The following is a 25,435-nucleotide window of genomic DNA, read 5'->3' as shown; positions in this document are numbered from 1 at the left end:
AAAGTTTTACATGCCGTCACCAAGTGGATCATACCTCATCGCTTTCCTCCCTCCTTCCAAAAGACGTCCCTCCCAAGCCCGGCTGTACCAAGCTAGGCCTACCTGATCCAGCTGTTGCGTGAGGACGAATCTCTCCAGTCCCAACACGGCAGACAGCTGTTCGTGCTCCTTGGTAAAGGCCCGCAGCCACTGGGTGAGCCCGTCCACCGTGGCCTGGCACAGCACCCACAGGAAACCCAGAACGTTCAGTACCCGCTGCACCACGTTGCTCTTCTCTGGATAAAAGGAGAGCCTGGTTGAAGGAGGCCAAATGCCCATCGAGGCCGCCATCTCTGATCCCTGCAGTGGATAACCAGTTTCCCCGACACCATGGTCTCTGGGAAAATATCCCTAACCCAACTACTGCTTCCTAGCAACCAGGGCCGGCCCTACTATTGGGCAGCGGATACTGAGGGGGAAAGAGCTGCAGCATTTTTTGTACACACTGCTTGGCTGGATAACTGCAAAATTCTGAGACGTGCAAATTTCAAAGGCTAAAACTCTGTTTTGGTTCAGAACAATTAGGCAGGGTGAGTTTAAAATGCCATTCCTCGTTGCTATAGTAGCAACCAGAGTGGCCACACCATTAGGCAACAGATGCTGAGGGAAAAGAAATTACAGCAAGGTGCTGGAAGGGCAGGCCTGCATGGGTCATGCAGTCTACACTACACCCCATGTGCTCCTCCGCCCAAGTTTTCCATTGCATCTGTGAAACAGGAAAATGAATCTTCAGCTGCGATTCTTGCAGCTGAACGTGGCTCAAAGGCAGCCCAGTACACAGGGGATGCCCTACCCGAGTGTAGTCACACTGAGCAAGGTACCTGGAGCAGCCTCTTCCTCTTCCTCTTCTTCTTCTTCTTCTTCCTCCTCTTCTTCCTCCTCTTCCCCTTTGCTGCTGGCCCTGTCTGCCAGTTCACCTTGCTGGGATTCCCCTCTGGTTAAGTCACCTGCAAGGCACAGATACAGTCACAGCCTCCCGCCTGGTCTGGCCCCCCAGTGCTCGTCAGAGCTGGGCCTCCTGCCAATGTGGACCAAGATGGCCAGGCAGCAGGGGTCAACTTGAGAGGGGCCACCTCTGCCCGGCCCAGTCGGAAAGGAGAGGGGAGAGGGCACAGGAAGACCTGCCTTCTGCCTGCTCCAGCTTTCGCTGCTCCTTCTCCTGCCGCTGTCGCTCACGCAGCGCAGACTTGGCGTTGGTCACCCAGGCCTGGTAAGCCAGCTGCAAACAAAGTGACAAAATGCATAAACAAGAAAGCAGTGAGGGAATAAAAGGTACGACTCTGGGCTGGAATGCAAGGCAACCTGTTATCAATGCAGCCTCCATCAAATGATGTCCGAGAGGCTGACGGCGCAACTAAAAGCCACACCAGGTTAATGTTGATGGTAGGCACCCACCCCACCAGCACCCTTGGCAGTCATTTCGTGTTCACTGGCACTTTGCCTTGTAACATATTTCCACTGCCTGCGGTATGTGAAAGAAAGGGCTCACCCACACTTCTGCAGAAAACCCAACTGATTTTTTTCTGATTCAGCAATAAACGGCGGGTTTTCCCAGGAAAAGCAGAGGGACAAAAGAAGAACTTCGTGGACCCATGTATCTCGGGAGAAACGGAAGTGTGGGTGAACCGAAAGTAGCTCCCCATGAGTACTTTGGGGCATGCACAGAGTGCTCATTAGTGAGCAATTGCAGGTGGAATGACCCATGAAGGATGGGAGTGGGGAAAGCCTGCCTCCAATCTCCCAGGACATTCTGTACAAGATCTCAAAGTAGCTGTTTTATTACAGAAAAATTTCAGAGACAGACTGGAAAGAGAAGTTGCTGAATTGCAACTCATTTCCAAGCTTAAAACCATGGAGAGACCTGGTCTGAATAAAGACATTGGATTCTTATCTCTTTATACATGATAAAGCTATCTTTAGCCATCTCACCCCTTGCTTTTTCCTGCAAGACCAATTGCAGTCGTTGACAGTCATTAACAGTTGTCAACAGGTTTACCACTCCTATCAGCCAATTACCCATTCCCACCACCCTTCTGAGTAATACCCCTCCCCACCCTCTGACTATACATAAGGGTCTGGTGACTTCTGTTTCAGTGCATCTGAAGAAGTGTGCATGCACACGAAAGCTCATACCAATGACACATTTAGTTGGTCTCTAAGGTGCTACTGGAAGAAATATTTTTTATTTTTTGTTTCAACTACGTCAGACCAACATGGCTACCTACCTGTATCCAAAAGAATAGAAATGTGTGCATGTAACCATAGAAGAATTAAAAGGATTTTGCACTTCGTCTTGAAAAATGATCATGCAGACCAACCTTCTCCAACCTGGTGACCCTCCAGATGCTGTGGACTATGATGATGCCCTTCACTCTACGGTCCCAAGGTAAAGGGACCCCTGACCATTAGGTCCAGTCATGACCGACTCTGGGGTTGCGGCGCTCATCTCACTTTATTGGCCGAGGGAGCATGTACAGCTTCCAGGTCATGTGGTCAGCATGACAAAGCCGCTTCTGGCGAACCAGAGCAGCGCACGGAAACGCCGTTTACCTTCCCGCTTGGAGTGGTACCTATTTATCTACTTGCACTTTGACGTGCTTTCGAACTGCTAGGTTGGCAGGAGCAGGGACCAAACAACGGGAGCTCACCCCGTTCCAGGGATTTGAACTGCCAACCTTCTGATCGGCAAGCCCTAGGCTCTGTGGTTTAACCCACAGCGCCACATACGTCCCAAGGTAGGTTCTAACAATTTAAACATAATATTAAAAGCAGTTTAAAACCACTTGCAATCACTGAAATAGATGACTGCAAAGCCTTTGAGCTTTAACATCACGCAGCTGGGCTGGGGCTGATGGGAACTGTAGTCCAAAACATATGGAGGACACCAGGTTGAGGCTGGGATGAGCTCACCTTAGTCACGTGACACCTGTCGGTTTGGTCACATTTCCTCCCTCCTCTTTTAAGGGAGCCACTTCTACTCAGGGGTGAATGAAGGCTAACCGACACCTGGGGCACACCGCCCCCCTGCCCCCCTTGCAACGCCACTGCTTCTGCTCCCAAACTCTCACCTGGAATGCACTCTGTTTCGGGGGCTTCTGATCCTCCAAGACCGACTCCTCATCCTCCTCACTGTCCGTCTCAAACAAGAAATAATCTCCCGAGTGCAGCACTGGAATCCAAAAAGACCCCACCATCAGGAAGTCCACTAGTCTGCCCCCCACCCTGCCAGCTGCAGTGGATGGCAGTGAGGGGCACAGGAGCTGAGAGCTCCCTTTGGAGCACAGACATGCAGAAAAAGAGCCCAAGTGCGACTCAAAAGACAGCTAAAAGAAGGGCACATAGAGAGGAGAACTGGTTCATTGCCCCTGGTAAAAAAGGCAAGAAGGAGGGAGCATGCAAAGAGCCTGCCTGGCTTTGGATTGGCGAATGGGAGCACTGGTTACAATCCTGCTTTGCTGGGGGCTGAACACTGGGGTCCACAAAAGGCCAATGGTCTGGTTTGCTGCCAGGACAGGCACTACCTCCCTATAACAGAACAGGGACCAGGTTGGCTCAGTGACACAAGCCTGGTCTGCCCCAATGCCACCAGGGGCGCCAGAGCATCCTCTGGAAGCAGAGATCAGGCTGCAAACACTGGACAAGAGATCCTGGAAAGGGCCGGCTACTTTCAGGTCATCTGCAGAGGCCTTTCAAGTGAGGGCAATAGGAACGGCCTTTCTCCTTAGTGGAACACTCTGCCTCTGAAATGTGCTTCCCAGCTCCATGCAGCTGCCGCATGGCCTTAGGGGCTGAAGGCACCAGGTTAAAAAACAAAACAAAACACATTTTATTTATCTGCCCAGGCATTTGAATTTGGGTTTGCATCACTTCATGGGGGCATGTTTTATACCAGGGGTGGCTATCTGTTTTTGGCTCAAGAGCTGCAGTCACCTGCATGCTAATGGTGAGTATGGTAAAAAAAAAATGGGTTTGCTCCTCCCTACACTCACAGGACACAAAGTGCAGAGCAGCTGTCCTCCCCTGCCTGCTCATCAACTGATCGACCTGATGACTGCAGAGCAGACAACAGGCAGACCCCACCAGGCTCCTGTCTGGGGTAGACAGAGAGTTGAAATCTCTGTCTGCTCTGGTGTCATACCATTCCTGTTGCCATGGCCAAAATTAGTTGAAGGGACTTGAAGAACCAGGAAAAATTCCTTTGCAGTAGGGAGGAACTCAGGCCCCTGGGCCCACAAGATAGCCACCTGTGTTTTCTGCTGCTGTTAGCATTTGCGATCTCATGCTTTATTCAGGTTTCTACCTAGTTTTAGCAATCATATCTTCCGTATGATTATTCCTTTGTGTTAGTTTTTGGTTTGCAAGCCATCTTGAAAAAAGGTGGGGATTACAAATTATTATTATTATTTATTAGATTTATATACTGTCCTTCATCGTTAGATCTCAGGGCGGTTCACAAAATGTAACACACACACACACAAGCCCTGCTCCCTCCTCTTCGCTTCCGTTATATGCTGGTCCCCCATTGCAATGAACTCAAGATACAACTCCACAATTCTCATGCTTCATTTTCTTGGGTGGCTTCAATTATAAAGTGCAAACACCCACAGAAGAATCAAGGAGAGGGACACCAGCTTGTGGCGGCAATTCCCATTCTGAAGAGGGCTGACAAGCAAGGAGGGAGCAGGAATTTGGGTGCTTTAACACGACAACAACACGGGCAGCACACACTGCTGCTGCTGCTGCTACTACTAGTCCTGGGTTGTTTGGTTCATGCGGACGTTACCACTGTAGTGCCCCCTCGTCCCTAAAGTGCGTCTGTCCACCCTAGAGGGAGCGGCTACTTCCTTGCTGGAAAGCAGAGCAGGCGATTCTGGGCTCCCCTCAACTGAGCGCGGTCCTCCTTGTTGCAGGGAGCAAGGAAAAAAGCAGAAAAGGTCATCCTGAACCATTGTGCACTTGGGTGGTGAAATGATGGCATGGTCTGCTAACAGCCACTGGACAAGCATGTGATGTTCTTCTCTGGCACTTGTTCATGCAAACGCTGCCCCTTATCTGAACTGCTCCACACATAAGGTGCCATGCCTCCCCAAATGTCCTGGGAAGAAATGCAGGAAGCTGACTTATGTCGAGGAAGACCACTGGTCCATTGAGCTCAGTATTGTCTAGACTGCTGGGAAGCGGCTCCCCAGCTTTTACCAAAGGGGTCTTCCCCTTTCTTATTGTCTTCCCCACCCGTGCAAAGCATGTCTTGGGCCCAGTCTTATTCAACATCTTTATTAATGACTTGGATGATGGGCTTGAGGGCATCCTGAGCAAGTTTGCAGATGACACCAAATTAGGAGCGGTGGCTAATACCCCAGAGGACAGGATCACACTTCAAAAGGACCTTAATAGATTAGACAACTGGGCCAAAGCAAACAAGATGAATTTTAACAAGGAGAAATGTAAAGTACTACACTTGGGCAAAAAAAAAAATGAAAGACACAAATACAGGATGGGAGACACCTGGCTTGAGAGTGTGCTGCAGCAGCTAAAAAAGCCAATGCAATTCTGGGCTGCATCAATAGGAGTATAGCGTCTAGATCAAGGGAAGTAATAGTACCACTGTATTCTGCTCTGGTCAGACCTCACCTGGAGTACTGTGTCCAGTTCTGGGCACCACAGTTCAAGAAGGATACTGACAAACTGGAACGTGTCCAGAGGAGGGCAACCAAAATGGTCAAAGGCCTGGAAACAATGCCTTATGAGGAATGGCTTAGGGAGCTGGGTATGTTTAGCCTGGAGAAGAGAAGGTTATGGGGTGATATGATAGCCATGTTCAAATATATTAAAGGATGCCATATAGAGGAGGGTGAAAGGTTGTTTTCTGCTGCTCCAGAGAAGCGGACACGGAGCAATGGATTCAAACTACAAGAAAGAAGATTCCACTTAAACATTAGGAAGAACTTCCTGACAGTAAGAGCTGTTCGACAGTGGAATTTGCTGCCAAGAAGTGTGGTGGAGTCTCCTTCTTTGGAGGTCTTTAAGTAGAGGCTTGACAGGCATATGTCAAGAATGCTTTGATGGTGTTTCCTGCTTGGCAGGGGGTTGGACTGGATGGCCCTAGTGGTCTCTTCCAACTCTATGATTCTATGTGCTCTTCTCCCCACCAAGCTATGAGCCATCTGCAATGGAGGATGGGGTGTGCATTTTCTGTCCACAATGCATACACATCTCTCAGATTTCAGCAGGACTTGTGCAGGAGAATTTTCCAGCGGGTTTTGTCAGGTGTGTCCATTTCTCACTATGCAGGTCTTGATACCTCTTCCTTAGGAAACTGCTTTATACAGAATCAGACCATGGGCTCCACCTAGCTCGGTATTGTCTATACTTAGATGCTGGGATTTGAAACAGACACCTTTTGCATGCAGCACAAATGCTCTGCCACTGGGCTACAGTTCCTCCCCTTCCTCAGTTCAGCAGCCCTTTGCAGATGGAAAATTCGCTGCTATCATACCCAACAACTGCAAGTGATCCTGGTGTTTTTTATAGTTCATATCTATCTATCTATCTATCTATCTATCTATCTATCTATCTATCTATCTATCTATCTATCTATCTATCTTTTGCCCTATGGCTATTTGTATGTGCTTCATTGATTTATTTTGTGGTTTTATCTTTTATTGTACATCACACCCTAGCATCCTTTGGGAGGGAGGGTGGTTAAGGAATTCAGCAAAATACATAAAAGCATTAGCTGGTCCTGGACTTTGGAAAGGAAAGCCTGACCACTGGGAGAACCCAAATACCTTGGAAACCACAAACCTGGGCAGAATAACCCAATATTCAGAAGGGTTCAAGGAATCTTGGGATTTCTTTCTTTCTTTTGCACAATCTTCTGGCAGAGGGATGCTTGCACCTATGATGTTTCTTGGGCAGGGTTAGGAACATAAGATATAAGCTGCTTTATACAGAATCAGAGCATCGGTCTATCCAGCTCAGTATTGACTGCACTGACTGGCAGCAGCTCTCCAGGGTTTCAGGCAGGGGACATTCCCCGGAGATGCCAGGACCTTCTGTATGAAAAGCAGGTGCTCTACGACTGAGCTACAATTCCCTTTCATGGTTAAGAGAACTGGGGGAGAAAGATCCGAGAAACCCACTTACAGTAAGTATCAAGTCAGTGTGGAGCAGAACATGCACGAGAGGGGGCTGGACAAGGAGCCCACAGAGGAATGAGAGAGAGAGAAAACCCAGATGAGAGGCGTGCAGAACGGAAGTGCTAGAAACCAACCACCCGGATGGGTTTGCGTGAGTGATGACCCCACACCAGCAGAGTTAGAGGTGCCTTGGAGCAAGATGAGGTGATGTTAGTATGCCCATCGAGCCCTTCAGACCAGGCCTGGGCAGTACCTGTGGCATGATCCAGCCAGGGGCGCCACCACTGCTTCCTCTGCCGGGAAGCCTCCTTCTTGGTCCCTGCCTCTGTGGAACAGGGCACAAGGAAGCATGAGGGATGGGCCAAGGACCCCCCACCCTGCATGTTGCTGCCAGCTCAGACGAGGGCAGCGGGCGACCTCTGAAGGCAAAGAAATGCTCTCCTCTGAACCCACAAGGCTAGGCAGGGGCAGGAGGGCAGACTTTGCCAGGGTAAGATGGGCAGCCCCTAATGTTGCTCACGGACGCAGGCAAGCAGAAACCTGTCAGCCTCAGTGGGATCCCATCAGTCCAAAAAGCAGTATGGCAGAGGCCCACCTCACAGGGCTGTTTGGGAGCATTGCAGGGGGTTATACTAGATGGCCCTTGGGGTCCCTTCCAACTCTACAATTCTATGATAGGGTATTAACAGTAAGGATAATACTTCACTTTGAAAATTCAGTGTCAAAATGTGACACTGCAGTTAGAGGCTGAGAAAGACGCTTTGCTGAAGGAGCAATGTTGAGAGAGAAACGAAGAACTGTAAGGCACACAGTCCAGTCCCCCATCTAACCTCCGTTCCTAAACCCCAGCATTTGGGTTTTAAAAATTATGTTGTCTCCAAAAAGTGGAGACCACCTGACTGAGGATGAAATACTATTTGTATTAATTAGGGAATGTCCTGTGGTAGTGAGTTCCACAGGTTAGCAATGTGTCTGTGGGAAGAGGAAGGGTCCACACAGTCATGGAAGGTCACAGGGAAACCTGAGTCAAACAAGGTGTCTAATCATGAGTGTGCAGGCCAGAGAGGGCCCCAGTTGACAAGGAATGGGGGCCAGGACTTCAAAACCAGAAGAGTTCTTCAGCAAGGCTTCCAGCACTTTGAAAGCCGACCCCCACCCCATACTCCCAGCCCCAGAATCTACTTCGCACCTGGGCTCTCTGTCTCCAGGGTCTCTTCAGAGTCAGCTGCAGTCTGTCCTTGGTGGTACTTTTCTTGCTTGGCCCGGATCCGCTCCATCCTGCAGGCACGTGGCAATTTCAGGAGTGTGGCCCATTGTGCCTGGTTTTCCACCCCCTATGTCTAGGTCCCATGTGATCAGAAAAGCAAGGGAGGACTCCCATGTCTCAGCCCTGTGATGTCCTTTCTCCAAAATCTCTAGTCATCTCCAAGTCGCTTGTGCCAGGAATCTGATCCACTCCATCTTACACAATGTTATCAAGCCCCATCCTAGGGACTTCCGCACCCCAGCACCCATTTCTGCCTTCAGATAACTTCTGGGCAAGCCAGTTGCCCAGCATCTGGCAAACAAAAAATGCCTGATCAGCTCCCTGGAAACGACAGCATTGCAGCCATGCTACCTGCTCCGTAGGATTGTTTCTTAAAGCTTGAGGAGAGAACAGAGAGGAGCCTATGGCTGGCAGGCAAAAGGTGCAATTGTTCCATCAGGATAATGTCCTCTTTCCTAAGCACATTCCTTGAACTGGGTGACCAAGTACTGCAGGCAAAGGCATAATGTATCTAAGACCCTTCCCTTCTCAGCAATAGCTTCCCTTTGGTGCCAAGGGAAAATTCCTAAAAAGCCTATTTGCTGCTGGGGGCAGGAGAGGAGAGGGGAGCTGGGTGGAAAGGAGGAGGCACTTGGCTTCCCACCATCCCTGGTCCCAGGGCTCCAGAGTGAGTGAGGTAAAACTCTTGTCTCTTGTTCCTCCCAGCTGTATGAAATTCCTTGATCCCCGAGAACTGGGCTAGAAGCTGCTGAGGAATACCATGCCCCAAGCTGCTGAACCAAGGAGATGCTTCTCCGCTCTCCCCACCCACAAAACTCACTGGCGCTTGAGCTGCACTAAGGACTTCTTTTCCGCCTGGTGGTGGAAGCTCATGCTCTTGATCATCCTGGCCTTGAAGAGAGCACAGCCCCTGTGGAGGAGAGACAAAGCGGTGGAGAATGGTTGGAGGAGACCCTCCCTTTGAGGTCACGGCTGGCAACAACAACCCTGTCTTTCCAGCACCAGCCTAGACTTTTGCATAATACTGGAACTCAGAGACATCCAGTGAAGCTGAACGTTGGAAGGTTCAAGAGGGATAGAAGAAAGCTCTTCTTCAAGCAGTGCATTGTTAAACTGTGGAACTCACTTCCATAGGAGGCAGTGCTGGCCAGCAACTTAGAAGATGGCTTTAAAGGAGGAGAAGACAAATTCATGGAGGAGAAGGCTCCTGGCCACAATGGCTATTCTTCTACCTCCACTGCCAGAGACAATAATGCTTCTGAATACCAGTTGCCGGAAACCACAGGAGGGGAGAGTCCTGCTCTTGTGCTTTTACCCACAGGCATCTGGTTGGCCATTGTCAGAACAGGATGCTGGACCACACGGTCCATTGGCCTGATCTAGCAGGCTCTCCTTGTGTTCTTGGCTCCTCCCAGGCAACCTGCAACACTGGGGAGCAGGATGGACACAGCTCTCAGATCAAGCCCACAGCTTTGCCGGTGACCCTCCAAAGACTGTCCCTCCCCAACTGTGTGCCAGATCCCCCCTTGTCCCAGCCCTTCCACACCCACCTGGAGGCTTGCAAGGCAGAGGCCTGGAGATCCGCCACAACATGCAGGAAATAGTAGCTGAGGAAGGCTCTGCGCTGGAGGAGCAGGAAGAAGAAGCAGATGCTGTCCCAGATGATGCCAGCTTCTTCCACGGGCAGCGAACAGTCCTGGTTCTTGTCCACATCCTTGGCTGGCAAAAAAGAGGGAAGCGGTGGCTCAGCACACAGGACCATTTTTTGGCACAGAGCAACAGAGGGCAGAGGGCTTGGGTCCTCCCACTCCCGGCCTCAGGCGGCCAACAGGATCCGACCTGCCACACACCCACATCCACTGATCTGTGGGAAACGTGGTTTGCTCCTCACTCTATTTTGGCTCTCCTAAATGGGAAGCCATGCTTCCCAAACCAGGAATGGGCCTCTGACAAAGAAATGGCTCCCATGCTCTCTCCCCGCTTTCACTTGCAACTTTATAGCATGAGCTGGGGAGGTTGGAGCCACTTCTTTGCATTTTGGCCAAATCAGAAGCATGGCAGAATGCAAAAGTGGGCCCTCAAGTTCAGATTGTGTAAGATTTATTGACACCCCGCCTTGTGAGGAAGGGCTGTTGCTCAGTGGGAGAGCAGCTGCTTTGCATGCAGAAGGTCCCAGGTTCAATCCCCAGCATCTTCACATAAGGCTAGATAGGACTGAGAAAATGGGTAGCATGTGGGCCAGGAGCACGTATCTCCCAGGAGGCTAATTCCACATCCTGGCAGCTGCAACCAAAAGGGCTCTCTTCTAGCTGCCCTCCAGTCTTACCACAGCTGACCGTTGGACTGAAAGGAAGGAAAGCTTTTGGGGTGGAAAAATAGGTCTTGTGCAAGTTCACATGAGATAAACTGCAACAGGCAGTACATAAACAAACAAATTAACTATATATTTTGGGAAGCTGTTGGCTTGTTGGCTCTGAATTTGGGCACCTCTTAAGAGATCGTAGCCAAATTTTGCACGATGGTCCCTAAGCGGATTTGGATACATTGGAGGCCATTTTTAACAGAACCTTCCCAAACTGCACTGATTTTAACCCCTGATTTCAAAACTGCAGTATTGCTTTCTTTTAACAAAATTCACAAGCAACTCCAAGTATAAGGGGACTAGTGCTTCAATCAATCAATCAATCAATCTGAAAGGGATGCAATTCATAAGGGATTCAGGAAGTTTAGCATGCCAGACTTTCAGCTGCCCTCCCAATACTCCAGCCCACTTTCCTTCACCTTTTCCAATTCTGTGCCCCTCCTCCTCCCCGCCAGCATAATACAGGAGGGAGTTGTGATGAAATCCAGATAGGAGAGCGGGAGGCACCCTTGCTGCCAGCCGCCACCTCCCATTGCAAATACTCACGGTCGTAGTAACCCTTGACGGTGCAGGCCAGGCTGAAGAGCTGGATCACCCAGCAGAAGTTGTTTTGCATTTGCTGGACGAAGACGCAGGACAGGAGCTAAGAAGAAAGAATCGCAGAAAGGGACACATAGAACATGAAGGAACACAGAAAGAGCTGTGTGCAATTCCAATCTGAAATTCAGGTGCTCTACTAAGAAAATCTGGGTAGGTCAGGCAACCCCCAGCCACTCACACACATCCCCGAACCCAACCTATTCTGCGTGTGTAATTTAACCTGCTCCTGCAGATCACAGTGAAGGGCAAGAAGCTGGGCAGAGAACCAAAGAAACTCTGCTCCCCACGCCACCCCAATAGCACAATGGTGTCCCACCCTTACCGCAAGCATGTTCTTGGCAACGATGACGGTCACGTTGTAGAGAATCAGGCAGTCCCATAGCATCAGCCGGGCTCTGAGGGGCCGGCGCAGCATGGCGGTGCCACAAAGCAGCAGGTAGAAGCAGGCCATCAGGTATCCCAGGCCAAAGACACTGATGCGGTTGGCGCCTGCGACAAAGACGATGACCAGCACGAACCAAAAGAGGTAGCGGAACACACACACCTTCACCATGTCAAGGTAAGACCTGGTGAGAAAGAGAAGGGGCGGGGGGAGAGGAAGTACTTAAGAAGAGGCATGCTAGATCAGACCAAGAAAGCAGAGGACTAGATGACCCTCAGGATCCCTGCCAACTCTACCATTCTGTGATTCCCAGCAACTGGCATTCAGAGGCCTAGTGCTCCCAACAATGGAGACAGAACGTAGCCATCATGGCAAGCGGCCATTGATAACCTTATCCCCCCAGGAATTTCTCTACTCCAAAACCCATCCAAGTTGGTGGCTCTCACGACCTCTTCCAAGAAGCGAATTCCACAAGTTAAATAGGCCCTGTGTGAAGAAGTGCTTCCTTTTGGCTCCACCATGCCCTAACTGCTGGAGGCTGATGGAGCACACAAGCTCTCTGTCTCACCTGCAGTTAACAAAGTTGGGCACAGGGTTTGGCTTCTCCTGCAGGGACTCAAGCTGCTCCTTGTTGTCACCGGCCAGATGGATCCACTCTTCGGTCTGCTCGTCCACAAAGACCTTCCATTGCCGTGAGGCACAAAGTAAGAGGAGGAAGTCACCTATGAAAAGAAGGCAGATTTAAATAATAATAATCCAGGACACGTACCCAGCAAGAAGGGTCATAGGGTTAAGCAACAGGGGCATGATTGGCAGAGGCAGCTGCCCTTTTGGAAATGGAGCAGGGCCCAGGAAATCTCTCATGTCCTTTCCCAGGGGCTGCGGCTCATCCCTCCCTCTAAATGCTGCAGCTCACTAGTCCACGATGGGGAGTCTGTGGGCTGCTAGGCCTCCTTGGACTCCAGCTCCCATCACCCCCAGTTAGCATGGTCAGGAATGATGGGAGTTGTAGTCCAACAGCATCCGGAAAGCCACAGGTTCCCCCAGCTCATTTACAGGAGCTGTCCCCGGTGCTGAATCCCAGTCACTCTCCGAGTCAAAATTCAATTGGTCATGCAGAGTAATGGGGCAAAGACTCCCACAGTGGCCACAGGAAAGACTGGGTGCTGAATGCCGCAACTTTGTCGGGTTCACTCCGCCATTGCCTGCCACAGGGGAGGGTCAAAATGGCACAAAGGCAGTTTCAAAGTACTCACTCATGAGATTGATGGAGTTGGGCTTCATGTAGAAATCTGGGAAGTACATCCACTTGATGAGAACAGAGTTGATGGGGATAGCATGGCTCCACCTCCAGGGGTAGTCTAAAGGAGGCAAGAGGGGGTGAAAACGCTGCCAAGTAGAGAGGGGCCCCTGGATAGGCACCTGCCTGCAGAATGGGGTAGAGAGGCAGAATGGCTTCTCTGCAAGAGATTGCCACCCGCTCTTGGAAGAAGGCTCACACTTTTAAAACCTCCCAGGGGCCCAAAATTGTCACTTACCGGTACAGAGTACTGGAGGGATACCAACACACAGGAGATATTGGAAGAGCAGGAAGAGTGCCAGGAAGAGGCAGTATCTGGGCCAGAGCCTTGCAATGGCATGTCGCCGACGGCGTGTCAGGATGACGACCAACCAGCAGCCGTGAAAGATCACCATGAAGTTCATGCGCTGGCCAATCACATTCACCGTCATCAGGAAGCAGATCTGGATATGTGGGGGAAGAGAAGAGAAAGGAATTCATAAGACAGTGACTTTGGTAATGGGCCCCCGGACAAGGAATGCGGGAACAGGGAGCCTGGAATAAAGCTCTTGTCCCAAAATGTGTGTATCTGGGGTGTGTGTGTGACACCCCCTTCCAAGTTCAGATGATACCGTATATAATTATGTATTTTATGGTTGCACCCCACCCTGGAACCTTGTGGAGAAGGATGGGCGAGAAATCCAATAAAATAAATAACGTCTAGGCTAAAATCAATTAACTATTGGGTTAAATATGTTGCAAAAGTCTTCTTGGACTATTGATTAAGGCTGGCATACTAATTAATAAAAGGGACCCCGGTGGTGATGTGGTTAAACCACTGAGCCTAGGGCTTGCTGATCAGAAGGTTGGCGGTTCGAATCCCTGTGACGGGGTGAGCTCCCGTTGCTTGGTCCCAGCTCTTGCCAACCTAGCAGTTCGAAAGCACGTCAAAATGCAAGTAGATAAATAGGAACCGCTACAGCGGGAAGGTAAACGGCGTTTCCGTGTGCTGCTCTGGTTTGCCAGAAGCAGCTTTGTCATGCTGGCCACATGACCTGGAAGCTATACGCCGGCTCCCTCGGCCAATAATGCGAGATGAGCGTGCAACCCCAGAGTCGGTCACGACTGGACCTAATGGTCAGGGGTCCCTTTACCTTTACCTACTAATTAATAAAATCAAATCAAATAGGTAAGCAGATTTTGCCACCGACTGGCAGATGATGCTTTCAATATTGCCCCACCACTCTGATTTCCAAGCTGTGCAGATAATCAAGCCCTGTCAATACGCCCGCTACCCTCTCACCTCTAGGCCAAACTTGTAGTAGAAGTAGTTGACAAAGTATTTGATGCAGTTTAGCAGGCCTTTATCCAGGTTCTGACGGGTTGCATCCTCAAAGACTGTCTGGGTGACTGGAGGCACTAGCCGGTGTTGCTTACGGTAGTATTCCTGGCACCGGTAGACGATGGCCTCGAAGACCAGCAGAACCAGCACTTGCAAATGGTTCTGGAGGAAGAGACAGAGAGAGAGAGAAAAGAGATTGCAGAGTCTAGTGACTGAAGTGGAGAGAAGAGAACGAAGCTGCAAAATAACAAACTTCCTAAGCTGGGATTCCAGAATGCCACCTTACCAGGTTATGATTGCAGGTGGATGCTGGGGAACAGTCAAAATGATTAAATCACCCAAGCAGTGTGTGGATATGAAGGCTCTGAGCCACCACAGGAACAAAAACAACAAAAGCACCACTGCAATTGACCATTGCCTTGACTCATCCCACATTTTCACAGAAGGAACTGAAAAAAAATGGTTTCCCACCTCTGGTTTAAGTACTAAATTTCATATCTGTAAAATGTCCTGAGTGGCTTTTTATGACAAAGGGCAGTATAGAAATAAAATAAAAATCCACAACTGTGGCAATGAAGCCAAAAAACATGACTGGGGTATATCAGAATGGTTGCCAACCTTCCTTCTGGATACAGCTTCCCCTTCCTAAATAGCAGTTCTTCCCAAATCATAGCAGATGCCAGAAGCGAAGAGAGTTGGAGGCACTAAGAGAGCTGGTGTGGTCTAATGATCAGTGCTGGACTGGAATCTGGGAGACCAGGGTCTGAACCCTCACTCACCATGAAGCTGATTGGGTGACCTGTCTCTCTGAACCTAATCTACTTCCCAGGGCCGTTGGAAGGATAAAATGGGGAGGAGAAGAACCATGTACCTTGAGCTTCTTGGAGGAATGTAATAAATAAATAAGATGGGTTGGCCACTCACCTGGATGTAACCCAGGTTGGGGTAGCCCTTTCTGATCCCAAACCAGTTTGCTGGGTCAACAGGATGCTGGTAGAGTGTTGAGTTGCCAATCTCCTCTGGCTGCAGGTTGGTGTTGTTGGGCTGAGGCTACAGAGCAAGCAAAGATTATATCATTATTTGCATTTGTAATGCAACAGTATACCTTAGGATACAAGAAATCAGAATTGGGATATTATATTCCTTCCAGTGTTGCAAGGAAAGAAAAAGCCCCCAAGATGGTGGGGGGGGGGAACACCTGACCCTAATGTCATTGGTCTAGAACAAAACAAAAATAAGGAATTTGCGGGGATGACTGAATGTAAGTTTTCCGTTCTGAATCTGATGCTATTAATGGTTTTATTTTGGATTGGTGCCTTATGCTTCTTATTTTATACGCAAATCTATTTTATACTCTTCTTCTACTTTGTCCCAGGACATTTTATGGAGGGCTGGTAACACAGATTCATAATTAATAAATAAAGCCTCCTTCATAAGGGTATAGTTTTCCAATTCTATCTTGAAAACCAGTACGGTTCATGTCCTACACTTATTCTAAAATGGCTACATCAAAATTTAGGATCTTGCTCTACAGCAGGCACCCCCAAACTTCGGCCCTCCAGATGTTTTGGACTACAATTCCTATCTTCCCCGACCACTGGTCCTGTTAGCTAGGGATCATGGGAGTTGTAGGCCAAAACATCTGGAGGGTCGCAGTTTGGGGATGCCTGATCTACAGTATTCAGCAGTTTTCCTCCTGCACAGCTAGTTTCCCTGGTTAGCTAATGGTTTCCCCCATTTATTATCTCTGGAATTCAGACTCACCCCCACCCCAAAGATGCTTCACTATGGTTAGCAACACAGACACACACACACACACACCGCCCCAAACACACATCCAGAGACAAGTTTCGGAGCCCATCTCCCATACCTCTGTGCAGTTATAGGCATACTCTTCTGGGTTGACAATCTTCAGCTGATACAGCATCTTGCAGACAATGATAATGCAGACCCAGATGGTGGAGAGGCACGAGGCCATGTGGCTGAAACGGCAGTAAGGGATGGCAAAGGCCCACAGCACCATCAGCAGGAAGTTCATCACCGACACCTAGATGAGAGGAGAGAAGCAGAGGGTGGAGACTTGCAGGAGAGGCTGTCTGGCTACATACACAACCAGACATTTAAAGTATACCCCCCCAAAAAAAAAGAATCATGGAAACTGAAGATTACCCCTCAAAGAGCTCCAATTCCCAGCACCCTTAAACTACAGTTCCCAGGATTATATGGGGGTGGGGGAAAGAGCTTTGAATGTACGTTGTGTCCAGAGCCTATGTCTTCTTGCTCATTGGCAGTCATACCTGCAAAATGCCTGAATCTGGTGCACAGCTCAGTGTTCTGCCTTTATTTTTAAAAGGTATGTTTGCAGTCCCATGTTACAGAGAAAATATGTCAGCAATGCCAGGATGGGCAGGGGCTAGGCGAGACTCACAACAGCCACAGAGAGCATCTGTAGGGTCGGGGGAAGGGCCTTGTCCCCTTCTCCATTCCCCCAGGGGAGCCTCCTCCCTTCAGCAGAACTCCCCGGCTCATTCTCTCCTCTCCCCTTGCAGCCTCACCTCCTGCAAGGCCACCCAGACAACATAGAGAGCCACCAGTTTCAGGACGTGCAGCTCAAGCAGACGCAGGACGAAGACTCGGATGCGGCCAAGGATGTTGGAGAACTTCCTGCCCAGCACCATCAGGCGTTCCAGCACCAAGCCCCATTTGCTGGGCACACCCTCTGCAACAGGGAAAACAAGGGGGGCAGGGGGCAGTGAGGCAGAGCTGGGAGCATTTCGCCTTGCTGGGTTTGTATGTTTCAAGCCTACTGTTGCCCTCCCCAGCTTTGTGGAACCACACAAGACAGAAAGCGAGCCGAGAGAGACAGGCCAGTACCAAACTGGAAATTCTGATCTGGAGAAAGCCCAACATTTCAAATGGTGATTTGTTAAGGGAAATGCACATCTGAATGAGTTTGAGTCACAGGGTTTTTGTACTTGTTCCCTCTTTCACAGGCACATCACGGCTGTAATGTGCAAAAAGTGGTTTTGGGTGGGGAGAGAGGACAGACCTAGATATGGGGAGAGCATAGGCCCTCTTTGCATTGGAAGACAAGAGGGTGGAGGTAGAGAAAGAAAGAAAGAAAGAAAGAAAGAAAGAAAGAAAGAAAGAAAGAAAGAAAGAAAGAAAGAAAGAAAGAAAGAAAGAGATACCTTAGGGACAGGAAAAGGAAAAGAAGAAGAAAACCTGCTTGTAATTTTCCTCTTGGAAATTGTAAATTCTGGACAGGTGAGCTCTGTGCTTCTCAGGGGCCTATTTTCCCCACAACCCATTGATCGGAGAAGACCTTCTGCTTACCCTCGGAAGCAGCATCAACTTCAGCTTCTGGCTCCTGGTCTTTGGCCTCACCGTCCTCGGACTGCAGCAGAACACGGCTCCCACTGGCCTCTTCATTCCTGAAATCCAGAGGAGTGGCAAAAAAAGATGAGACTCAGGGCAGACAGTTTAGCCTGGGGAAATTCCTGGCACTAGAAAGGCAACCTTTCCCAAGTATAGGACAGGACGCCAGGGGTTTAAGCCAAGGCTTCTCTATAGCAGGGATGGGTACCCTGTGGCTCGCTTGGTGTGGTTGGACCACACACCCTCTTCCCCAGGCTGGTACATCTTCCCCTTCACCAACTCACTGGCATTGGAGGTGGTGGTGGTGAGGTTTCAGCAGGGGAAAGGGGGCTTTGCAGGGGCTGAGCTAGCAATTCAAGAAGGGACAAATGTTATTCTTGCATTGCTTGGCTTCCTTGCTGTGCACTGAAAAAGCAGCTCCCCTTTCTCAACACGTGTGTGTGTGAGAGAGAGGGGGGGGATGGTGTAATTATGTGCTTATGTGCATGTTTTGGCCACACACACTCTTTCTTTTTCATTGACCTAATGCTATTGCTAGAGAGCTGAGAGCCAAGTAGCCTTGCTTCTCTGCTGCAGATCAGTCAGGGATCCCCGTCTCCTTTCCGTCCATGGACAGAGCTATCTCCAAACCACCACAGTCTGTTGTTAGAGGGACCGCATTACATACCCCAATGCCTGTGAGCCATAGGCCCTCAGTGGAATAACATGCTCCAGGTCAGTGATGCGCATGAAGGGGCGGTGGAAGTAATGCAGCTGCAGGATGCAGGCCAACAGGAAGAAGCCCGGGATGAAGATGCTGGAGAAGAGCTCCGAGACGCTGAACTGCTCCAGGCCCAGATCAGCCAACCTGGGGAGAAGGAGAGGGGGAAGCACATATAAATAGAGAGACATTGGTCAGGGAGACCAAGGGAGGTGCGAGAGACCTACAAAGAGGTGGAAACACAAATATCAACAATGCAGGGACACACTTTCCTTACAAGAAAAATGTGCAATCCTGTTGGGTTTTCTTTATTTTTTTTCTTTATTTTTTTTAATTAAAGATTTTCTTGATTTACAGAAATATATGCAATGTCTCTCGTAACATTATTACAAATCGGTTTTATTTGTTGAGACATTGGGAAGAAAGAGGGGGATAGAAGTAGATGGGGGGCAGGTGACGATGTTTCTATTTTACTTAAGATATGGGGGGTGTCAGCGTTGCTTGTGCAGGTTCTCTGTTGTTCCTTATTCTTTGGTGGTGAGAGAGGTTGGGGTTGGCCTAGGGCAGGCATAGGCAACCTTGGCTCTCCAGATGTTTTGGAACTACAACTCCCATGATCCCTAGCTAACAGGGCCAGTGGTCAGGGATCATGGGAGTTGTAGTTCCAAAACATCTGGAGAGCCAAGGTTGCCTATGCCTGGCCTAGGGTATGGTTGTTCATTTGTGGTTGGCTGTAGTGGTTTGGGTTTTCTTTATTGGGGAAGAAGGGGATTGAGGAAGCGTGAATGTAAGACAAACCTGCTGGATCAGGCCAATAGCCCATCTAGGTCCAGCATGCTGTTCTTAACAGTGGCTAGCCAGGTGCCCATGGGAAGCCCGCAAACTGGACATCAACGCAACAGCATTCTGCCCACCTGCAATTCACAGCAACTGGCCCCCAGAGGCATAATGCCTCTGACAGCAGAAGTAGAACACAGCCATGTTGTCTAGTAGCCGTTGATAACCTTTGTCTAATACTCATTTAAAGCCATCCAAGTTGGTGGCCCTAACCGCCTCCTGTGGGAGTGAGTTTCACATGCCCTACGTGATCATAGAGCCATAGAGTTGGAAGGGACCCCGGGGATTCATTTAGTCCAACCCCCTGCAATGCAGGAATATGCAGCTGTCCCTTATGGGGAGCAAACCTGCAACCATGGCGTTATCAGCACCACACTCTATCCGACTGAGCTTTCCAGTGATGTCGGACTTCAACTCCCATAATTCCTGATCATTGGTTGTGTGGATAGGGAGCATATTGGCTTCATGCCCAGGTAAGCTTCTCAGAGGCATGCGCTCTACAGCTCTGAGAAGCAGGATGGTGGACAAGATGAACTTTTGGTCTGGCCCAACAGGGCTCTCCTGACTTCCTTAGGCTAGCAGAGACCTTGATTTCTTGGAGACCAGAGTAGCACATTCCCCCCATGAGCCTATTCCTCCAGCTGTCCTAAGGGTGCGGGGAAACTTACTGCTCATCGGTTAATCCCATGAAGTTCTTCCAGTACACGGGGAAGTCCTTGAACTGAAAGGTGTAAACGGCAATGAGCACCAGCATCGTATAAGCCACCACCAGCCACCAGAAGGCCTTCAAGAGTTTCCGCCAGAGACTGTAGTACACCTGCAGAGGAAGGGGTGGTGGTGGTCAGGGAGGGAGGGAAGACCCACAAGGCACTCCCACCTGTGTCAGGATACTCCACCCATCTGGTTTACCAGAGGAGGCAAATCCCAGAGGAGGCAAAGTGATGGGTGCCAATGAAAGGCGCAACAAGAGATCAATGCTCTGAGTTGTTCGCTTGTCACATGCCAGGGGTGGAGAAGCTGTGGACCTCCAGGTGTTTCTGGACCCCAACTCCCATCGCCCCTGACCACTGGCCATACTGGATGGGGCTCATGGGAGTTGGAGTCCCTATAGGGCCACAGCTCTCCCACACGTGCCACAGGGGAACAGAAACAAGCTCCGCTGTCTGCCAACCCAGGCTGTGGGCTACCCCAGCAGCGCTGAACGTCCCTGGCCTGTATGGCCCTGAAAATATTTATTTCAGCAATTTGTATACCAGTTAATCACAGTAGTCTATAAGTGGTATACAGGAGATCCAACACAGGAAGACTAAGAGTGAGTTAGCTGTAATAAAACAGTAATCACCAGAATTTCAACAGGGGTGGGAGGGACTGCCTGACGTCAGCTAGAAGGCAGTGCCACAATACTAAACGCATGACTCCTAGGGGATGCGAGCCATGCGTCCGAGCCATGGGGGACCGCAACAATAACTCCCTCAAAGACCTCAGTGACGAGCATGGATAGAAGTGATCAAGTGAGCCTCATATAACCTGGACTTTGTAAATTAAAACAAGAGCACTGAGGTAACAGTAGAAATATCCCACATCAGGGGTAGGGAAGTGGATCTGACCAGCAGGCCAGATCATTATCTCCCCCAATTGCAACTGATCAAACCCATTTTCAGTTGTGTAGTTACCTGCCCCATACCTGACATTATCAGGTGCAGGGAAAGTGGACGCAATTTGGCTGAAATGGCCTTGCAGGCTAAATGAGGAGGCTGAGTGGGATGAATTAGGATAGCTGGTCAAAAGCCCCCCCCCCGGCTCTCCTGTAATTAATTGCCAGGCTCAAAATTAAGCCCCTAGAGACTATTCTGAGAGGCATAGCTGCCAAGTTATCCCTTTTTTAAAGGGATTTTCCCTTATGCTGAATAGGCTTCCTCGCGAGAAAAGGGAAAACTTGGCAGCTATGCTGAGAGGCAAGAAAGACTCCAACCAGTTGCCAGCACTTTATGATAACTATAATAAGATCTTGGACCACTCAGTAAGCAGAGGCAGAACAAGGAACCTTGGGAATATTAAGCAGTCAAAAAGAGGACATGTTCCAGAACACCTCCAGCAATTTAACTGGAGCACCACCTTGGAATCTTAGGGTTTCACAATACAATCTTTGGGGAATGGAGCAAGGCTCTTCCTGGAAGGAAGAGCTATAGAGCTCGCAGTAGAATGCAGAAGGTCTCAGGTTCAGTCTCCAGCAGCTTCAAAAGATCGGACAGAAGCTGTTGAAGCAAATCTTTTCCTGCTTGGGACACTGGAAAGAATACCAACGGTCTGACTCAATATCAGGCAGCTTCCTCCGCTCTCTTTCAAGCAATGGCCCTGGGGCCTCTCCAACCCAGCCTAACCTGGAAGAGGGTGAGGGAAAGGAGGAAGAGGAACATGTAGACAATTTTGTAGACAACTAGGCGTCCGGCAAAGCTGACGACGATGAACATGCCGGCACAAACCAAGATCCAGAACTTTGCATAAAAGGCCATCACGTGCGCGCCCAGAATCTTCAGCACGTCTCGCTTGTGGCCTGGCCCTGAGAGGGGAGAGGATAAAAAGGGTGGCTCAGAATCTGAGGTTGCAATGACAGAATCTGGGTACTTACTCACGTGCTGGCACACAATGGGGATATTCCCTCACAAAACTGCATAAAGTTCGAGATCACATTATGATAGGAAGACAAGCTTCTCTTGGATTTTTCTCCCACTCCCTGTTCAACAAAGTAAGTGTCATGAGCTGGAATTCAGGGCCATCCTCTTTGTGGTTTGGGGCAAGGAAAAGGAGAGGATTAGCCTCTTTTCCCCAAGAATGGAGCAGGTGGAGCGTCACCCCCATCCCACAGATTTCTTTCCTTCCTGAGATGAAAATCTTGGACCACCATTATAAGGTGGGCCACAAGGGAAAGGGAACTTGTACATGCCCAGGAACAGTCTCTGAAATATTCTCGGAGTTGAGAGTGAATTTCATGCTCTTTATTCAGCTTGTAGTAGCAAAAGGAGAAGAAGGGAAGAATGGCTCTTTTCCCAAAACATCTGCTTATATACATTATTTACACAATGGGCTTTGCGTGATTGGCTACTTCAGGGCTGCACCTGTAGGCCAATCAGTTTGCAGATTCACTTCTGCCAGCAGCCTGATTGGCTGCTCCTGCAGGCCAATCAGGTTGCTGATTCACTTCCACCTGGAGCTGGATTTGGTGGCTCCTGCAAACCAATCAGACTGCTGCATTTTGGATCCTATTGTTCTAGGATTCAGCTCAGTACATAACAGTCTCCATATTTTTTACATTAGTCCCAAAGACAAGGTTCTTCATCTGAGCTTTATCAAAGTCTAGCCAAAACTTAACTTAGGCTTAGAAGAGCACAGCAAATGCTTTGGAACAAACTGCTTATAGGCCCATCCATGGGAAGGATACAGAAAACAAACACAATAATGCAAAGGTTTTCTTGAAGCTAAACAGGTGTCAATCTAGTCTGTAATCTGGGTGGGAGGACCACCGGGGTCCTGTTTAAGAGCAGAATAGGATTAATTTGTTTATGAAGAATTAAACAAAAAACAGGCCAACTGACTTTCTGGTCTTGGCACTTGCATTCTCACCTGACTCCGAAACTGTCACCTCCACCAAGGGGGCAGGCGGTGGCTTCTTCTTCAGCAGCTTCTCCTTCACGAATTGCCTCACCAGGAGCCAGAAGGTCAGAGTGAAAAGGAGCTGCAAGCAAAGAGGGGGAGGCAGCGGGTTAGAGTCCTCATGCAACGGAACAGCCTTCCTCCAAAGTGTTAGGTTCCCATTCCCGAACAACAGGACGGGTGCTGAAAGTCATTAGGGAGAAATCCAGGGGGGAAACACAAACTGGGGAAATAAGGGCCTCTCCTGCACTGAGGGTTTGTCACAGATCAGTGCTGATTCCAAGCGCAAGCATCACTGCAGTGTCCTGAGCTGGCTGTGCTGAAATAGGAAGCCTGTGGCCCCCCATAAATTGCTGGACTGCAGCCCCCATCATCTCTGCTTGCTGGCTGCGTTGGCTGGGGCTGATTGGAGTTGGCGCCTGGGAGCAATTGGAGGGCCACAGGCTTCCCACTCCTGTGCAAGAACATCCTGGGAGGAGAAGTTCACATCCTTTGAGGACCACAGGAGGAAAGTCTCCTGTTTCAGCATCTTGTGGCACAAAGGTAGACACAGGACAACACCAACGCCACTTTCAGCAAAACATAGCGCCTCCAATGGGAAAAGAGGTGTGTGTGGGGGGAGCAGAAAAGAGGGAGAGAAGAAGGCTGGACACACACACACACAGGACAGAGATGGTGCACAAATGGTACCTACCTTGGCTCCCAGGTGCAGACAGGGGTGAACATACCGCATCAACCCCAGCTGCTGCAGGGGCATAAAGCCAACCTTGGTGGGCAGCTCTGGTTCTAGGTCCATGCCCCAAACATACTGGAGGCTGCAGAGGGCGATGCCATAGAGCAGGATGAAGGGCGAGCACAGCATGGCAAAGTGGTGCCTGTTCCGAACGATCCAGATGAGGCAGGCCCAGAGCAGCAGCACAAACGTCAGCCAGCTGTGATAGGTGATGCTCCACACCTGCAAGGAAGGGAAAGCAAAAGAGTCTCTGCCATGTGCTATATATGGCACTACTACTGAAGATCTATTGCTTTAATTCATCGTCTGCCGCTTTGGAAAACTGGTATAGCTGGAAAAGGCAGATACAAGGCCTGGGAAGAGATAAATGCATGACCTTGTGCAAAGTAGCTAAAAATACCAGGAGTTCTTTGGCCACACAGGCAGGAATAATAATGATATCTTGCTGGTGGGGCGGCGGGGGGGGACCCAACGAGGACCACCACAGGATGTTACATTATCTATGCCTATCACATGAGAAATTAACTTGGCAGTGCAGGGAACCTCAGGCAGAAATTCACAGAGACAAATTCCGGTTCTGAATTATTACTTATGCAAATACAAAGGATAAAACACTCCATCCACCTGCCACGCAACTCTCCTTCTGGCACGACTCTTTAGTTCCAGTTTTGTAATCTCAGATTGCAGGATTTTAGCATACGTATCCTGAAGTGGAAGCAGTGGGTGGGGCTGGAATAATTCTTTTTTTTAAAAAAAAAAAACCTATTGGGGGGGGGGGAGGTTCATTGTGATTAAGTGCTTGCTGTGTCAAGAGCAGCTCTCGAGTCCTGTTCCCTCTTTTCACCAACCCCCTCTGCCACCCATGCATCTTGCTGCTGCCCTCCTTTGACCCTTCCACCCCAACGTCTCCCAGTGCATGGCCCAGGTGCCCCTGCTTCTTACCATCATAGCAATGAGGGCACAAACATAACTCTGGTTCATGATGACATGGCCCAGGGAATGCAGCAGCTGCTTCTCCTTGCGGTTCTCCCGTTTCCTGGTGGCTACAAAGGAGGGATTTTGAGGGCATTGTTCAGTCATTCATTCATTCATTCATTTAGAAACCCCTTAAAATTTTAGAAAAACTTCAAGTGGTGTACAACAGCGTTTCCCAAACTTTCTCCCCACCCCCACCCCATGGACCACTTTATAATTGCTGAGGGTCTTTGAGGACCGCTTCATGGCATCAGCCACTGGCCTGATCCTGCAGGGTGTTCTTATGTGCTAGATAACCCAGTATGGATGGGGCAATGTGAAAATGAGGGCAGGAAGGATCCAGGCCTCCAAGTCAGAAGAACTCCAGCCTTTGGAGACAGATCTTGTGTGTTGTTTTCCAGAGCTAGACTGGGATTACACACACCTGGGCCATAAACTTGCAAGGAGTACTTTTATTCCCAAGAAATCAGGGCAGGTTACCAAGGCAAGAGAAGCCGTGGTGTCCCTGCAGTGCTGCCTTCTAACCACCAGGAGGAAGCACTGTCTCATGCCAACCCAGTCCCAGGTGATTCCAGGACAGTTTAATGCCAGGTAAGCAGCCTACGCAGTAAACTCCCACACCTACGCTCAGTGCCAAAAGTAGTTTTCAGGATGAGCTCAGAGAAGGACACTGCCTTCCAGTCTCTTAACTCTAGGACACCAGGAACTGTTGAGTAGAGCCAAGGGCCCTCATCGCCATCAGCAAATACTG

At 49.6% G+C, this 25,435-nt stretch overlaps 1 protein-coding gene across 2 annotated transcripts in view; it reads right to left on the bottom strand.

The window, feature by feature from the left end:
• PIEZO1 (piezo type mechanosensitive ion channel component 1 (Er blood group)) overlaps nt 1-25,435 on the bottom strand; it is a 120,603-nt gene that overhangs the window by 15,542 nt on the left and 79,626 nt on the right. Inside the window, exons 11-35 of one of the 2 annotated variants that reach the window (XM_035117665.3) lie at nt 24,652-24,752; nt 23,671-23,931; nt 22,947-23,058; nt 21,707-21,885; nt 19,994-20,142; nt 18,456-18,635; nt 17,747-17,844; nt 16,966-17,129; nt 16,281-16,457; nt 15,335-15,460; nt 14,372-14,572; nt 13,328-13,532; nt 13,046-13,150; nt 12,358-12,511; nt 11,730-11,973; nt 11,354-11,450; nt 9,996-10,164; nt 9,266-9,355; nt 8,368-8,456; nt 7,432-7,503; nt 4,823-4,939; nt 3,108-3,208; nt 1,165-1,258; nt 861-986; nt 103-275 (exon numbers count right to left, since the gene is read on the bottom strand). In XM_035117665.3, the coding sequence (XP_034973556.3) occupies nt 103-275; nt 861-986; nt 1,165-1,258; nt 3,108-3,208; nt 4,823-4,939; nt 7,432-7,503; nt 8,368-8,456; nt 9,266-9,355; nt 9,996-10,164; nt 11,354-11,450; nt 11,730-11,973; nt 12,358-12,511; nt 13,046-13,150; nt 13,328-13,532; nt 14,372-14,572; nt 15,335-15,460; nt 16,281-16,457; nt 16,966-17,129; nt 17,747-17,844; nt 18,456-18,635; nt 19,994-20,142; nt 21,707-21,885; nt 22,947-23,058; nt 23,671-23,931; nt 24,652-24,752 (3,584 nt within the window). The remainder of the gene's footprint in view (nt 1-102; nt 276-860; nt 987-1,164; nt 1,259-3,107; nt 3,209-4,822; nt 4,940-7,431; nt 7,504-8,367; nt 8,457-9,265; nt 9,356-9,995; nt 10,165-11,353; nt 11,451-11,729; nt 11,974-12,357; nt 12,512-13,045; nt 13,151-13,327; nt 13,533-14,371; nt 14,573-15,334; nt 15,461-16,280; nt 16,458-16,965; nt 17,130-17,746; nt 17,845-18,455; nt 18,636-19,993; nt 20,143-21,706; nt 21,886-22,946; nt 23,059-23,670; nt 23,932-24,651; nt 24,753-25,435) is intronic. The other variant, XM_035117666.3, reaches the window with a different exon arrangement.

The sequence above is a fragment of the Zootoca vivipara genome, chromosome 6, assembly GCF_965207765.1.
Source record: "Zootoca vivipara chromosome 6, rZooViv2.hap1.1, whole genome shotgun sequence".
Lineage (NCBI taxonomy): Eukaryota > Metazoa > Chordata > Lepidosauria > Squamata > Lacertidae > Zootoca > Zootoca vivipara.
This window is presented reverse-complemented; position numbering and strand designations above follow the sequence as displayed.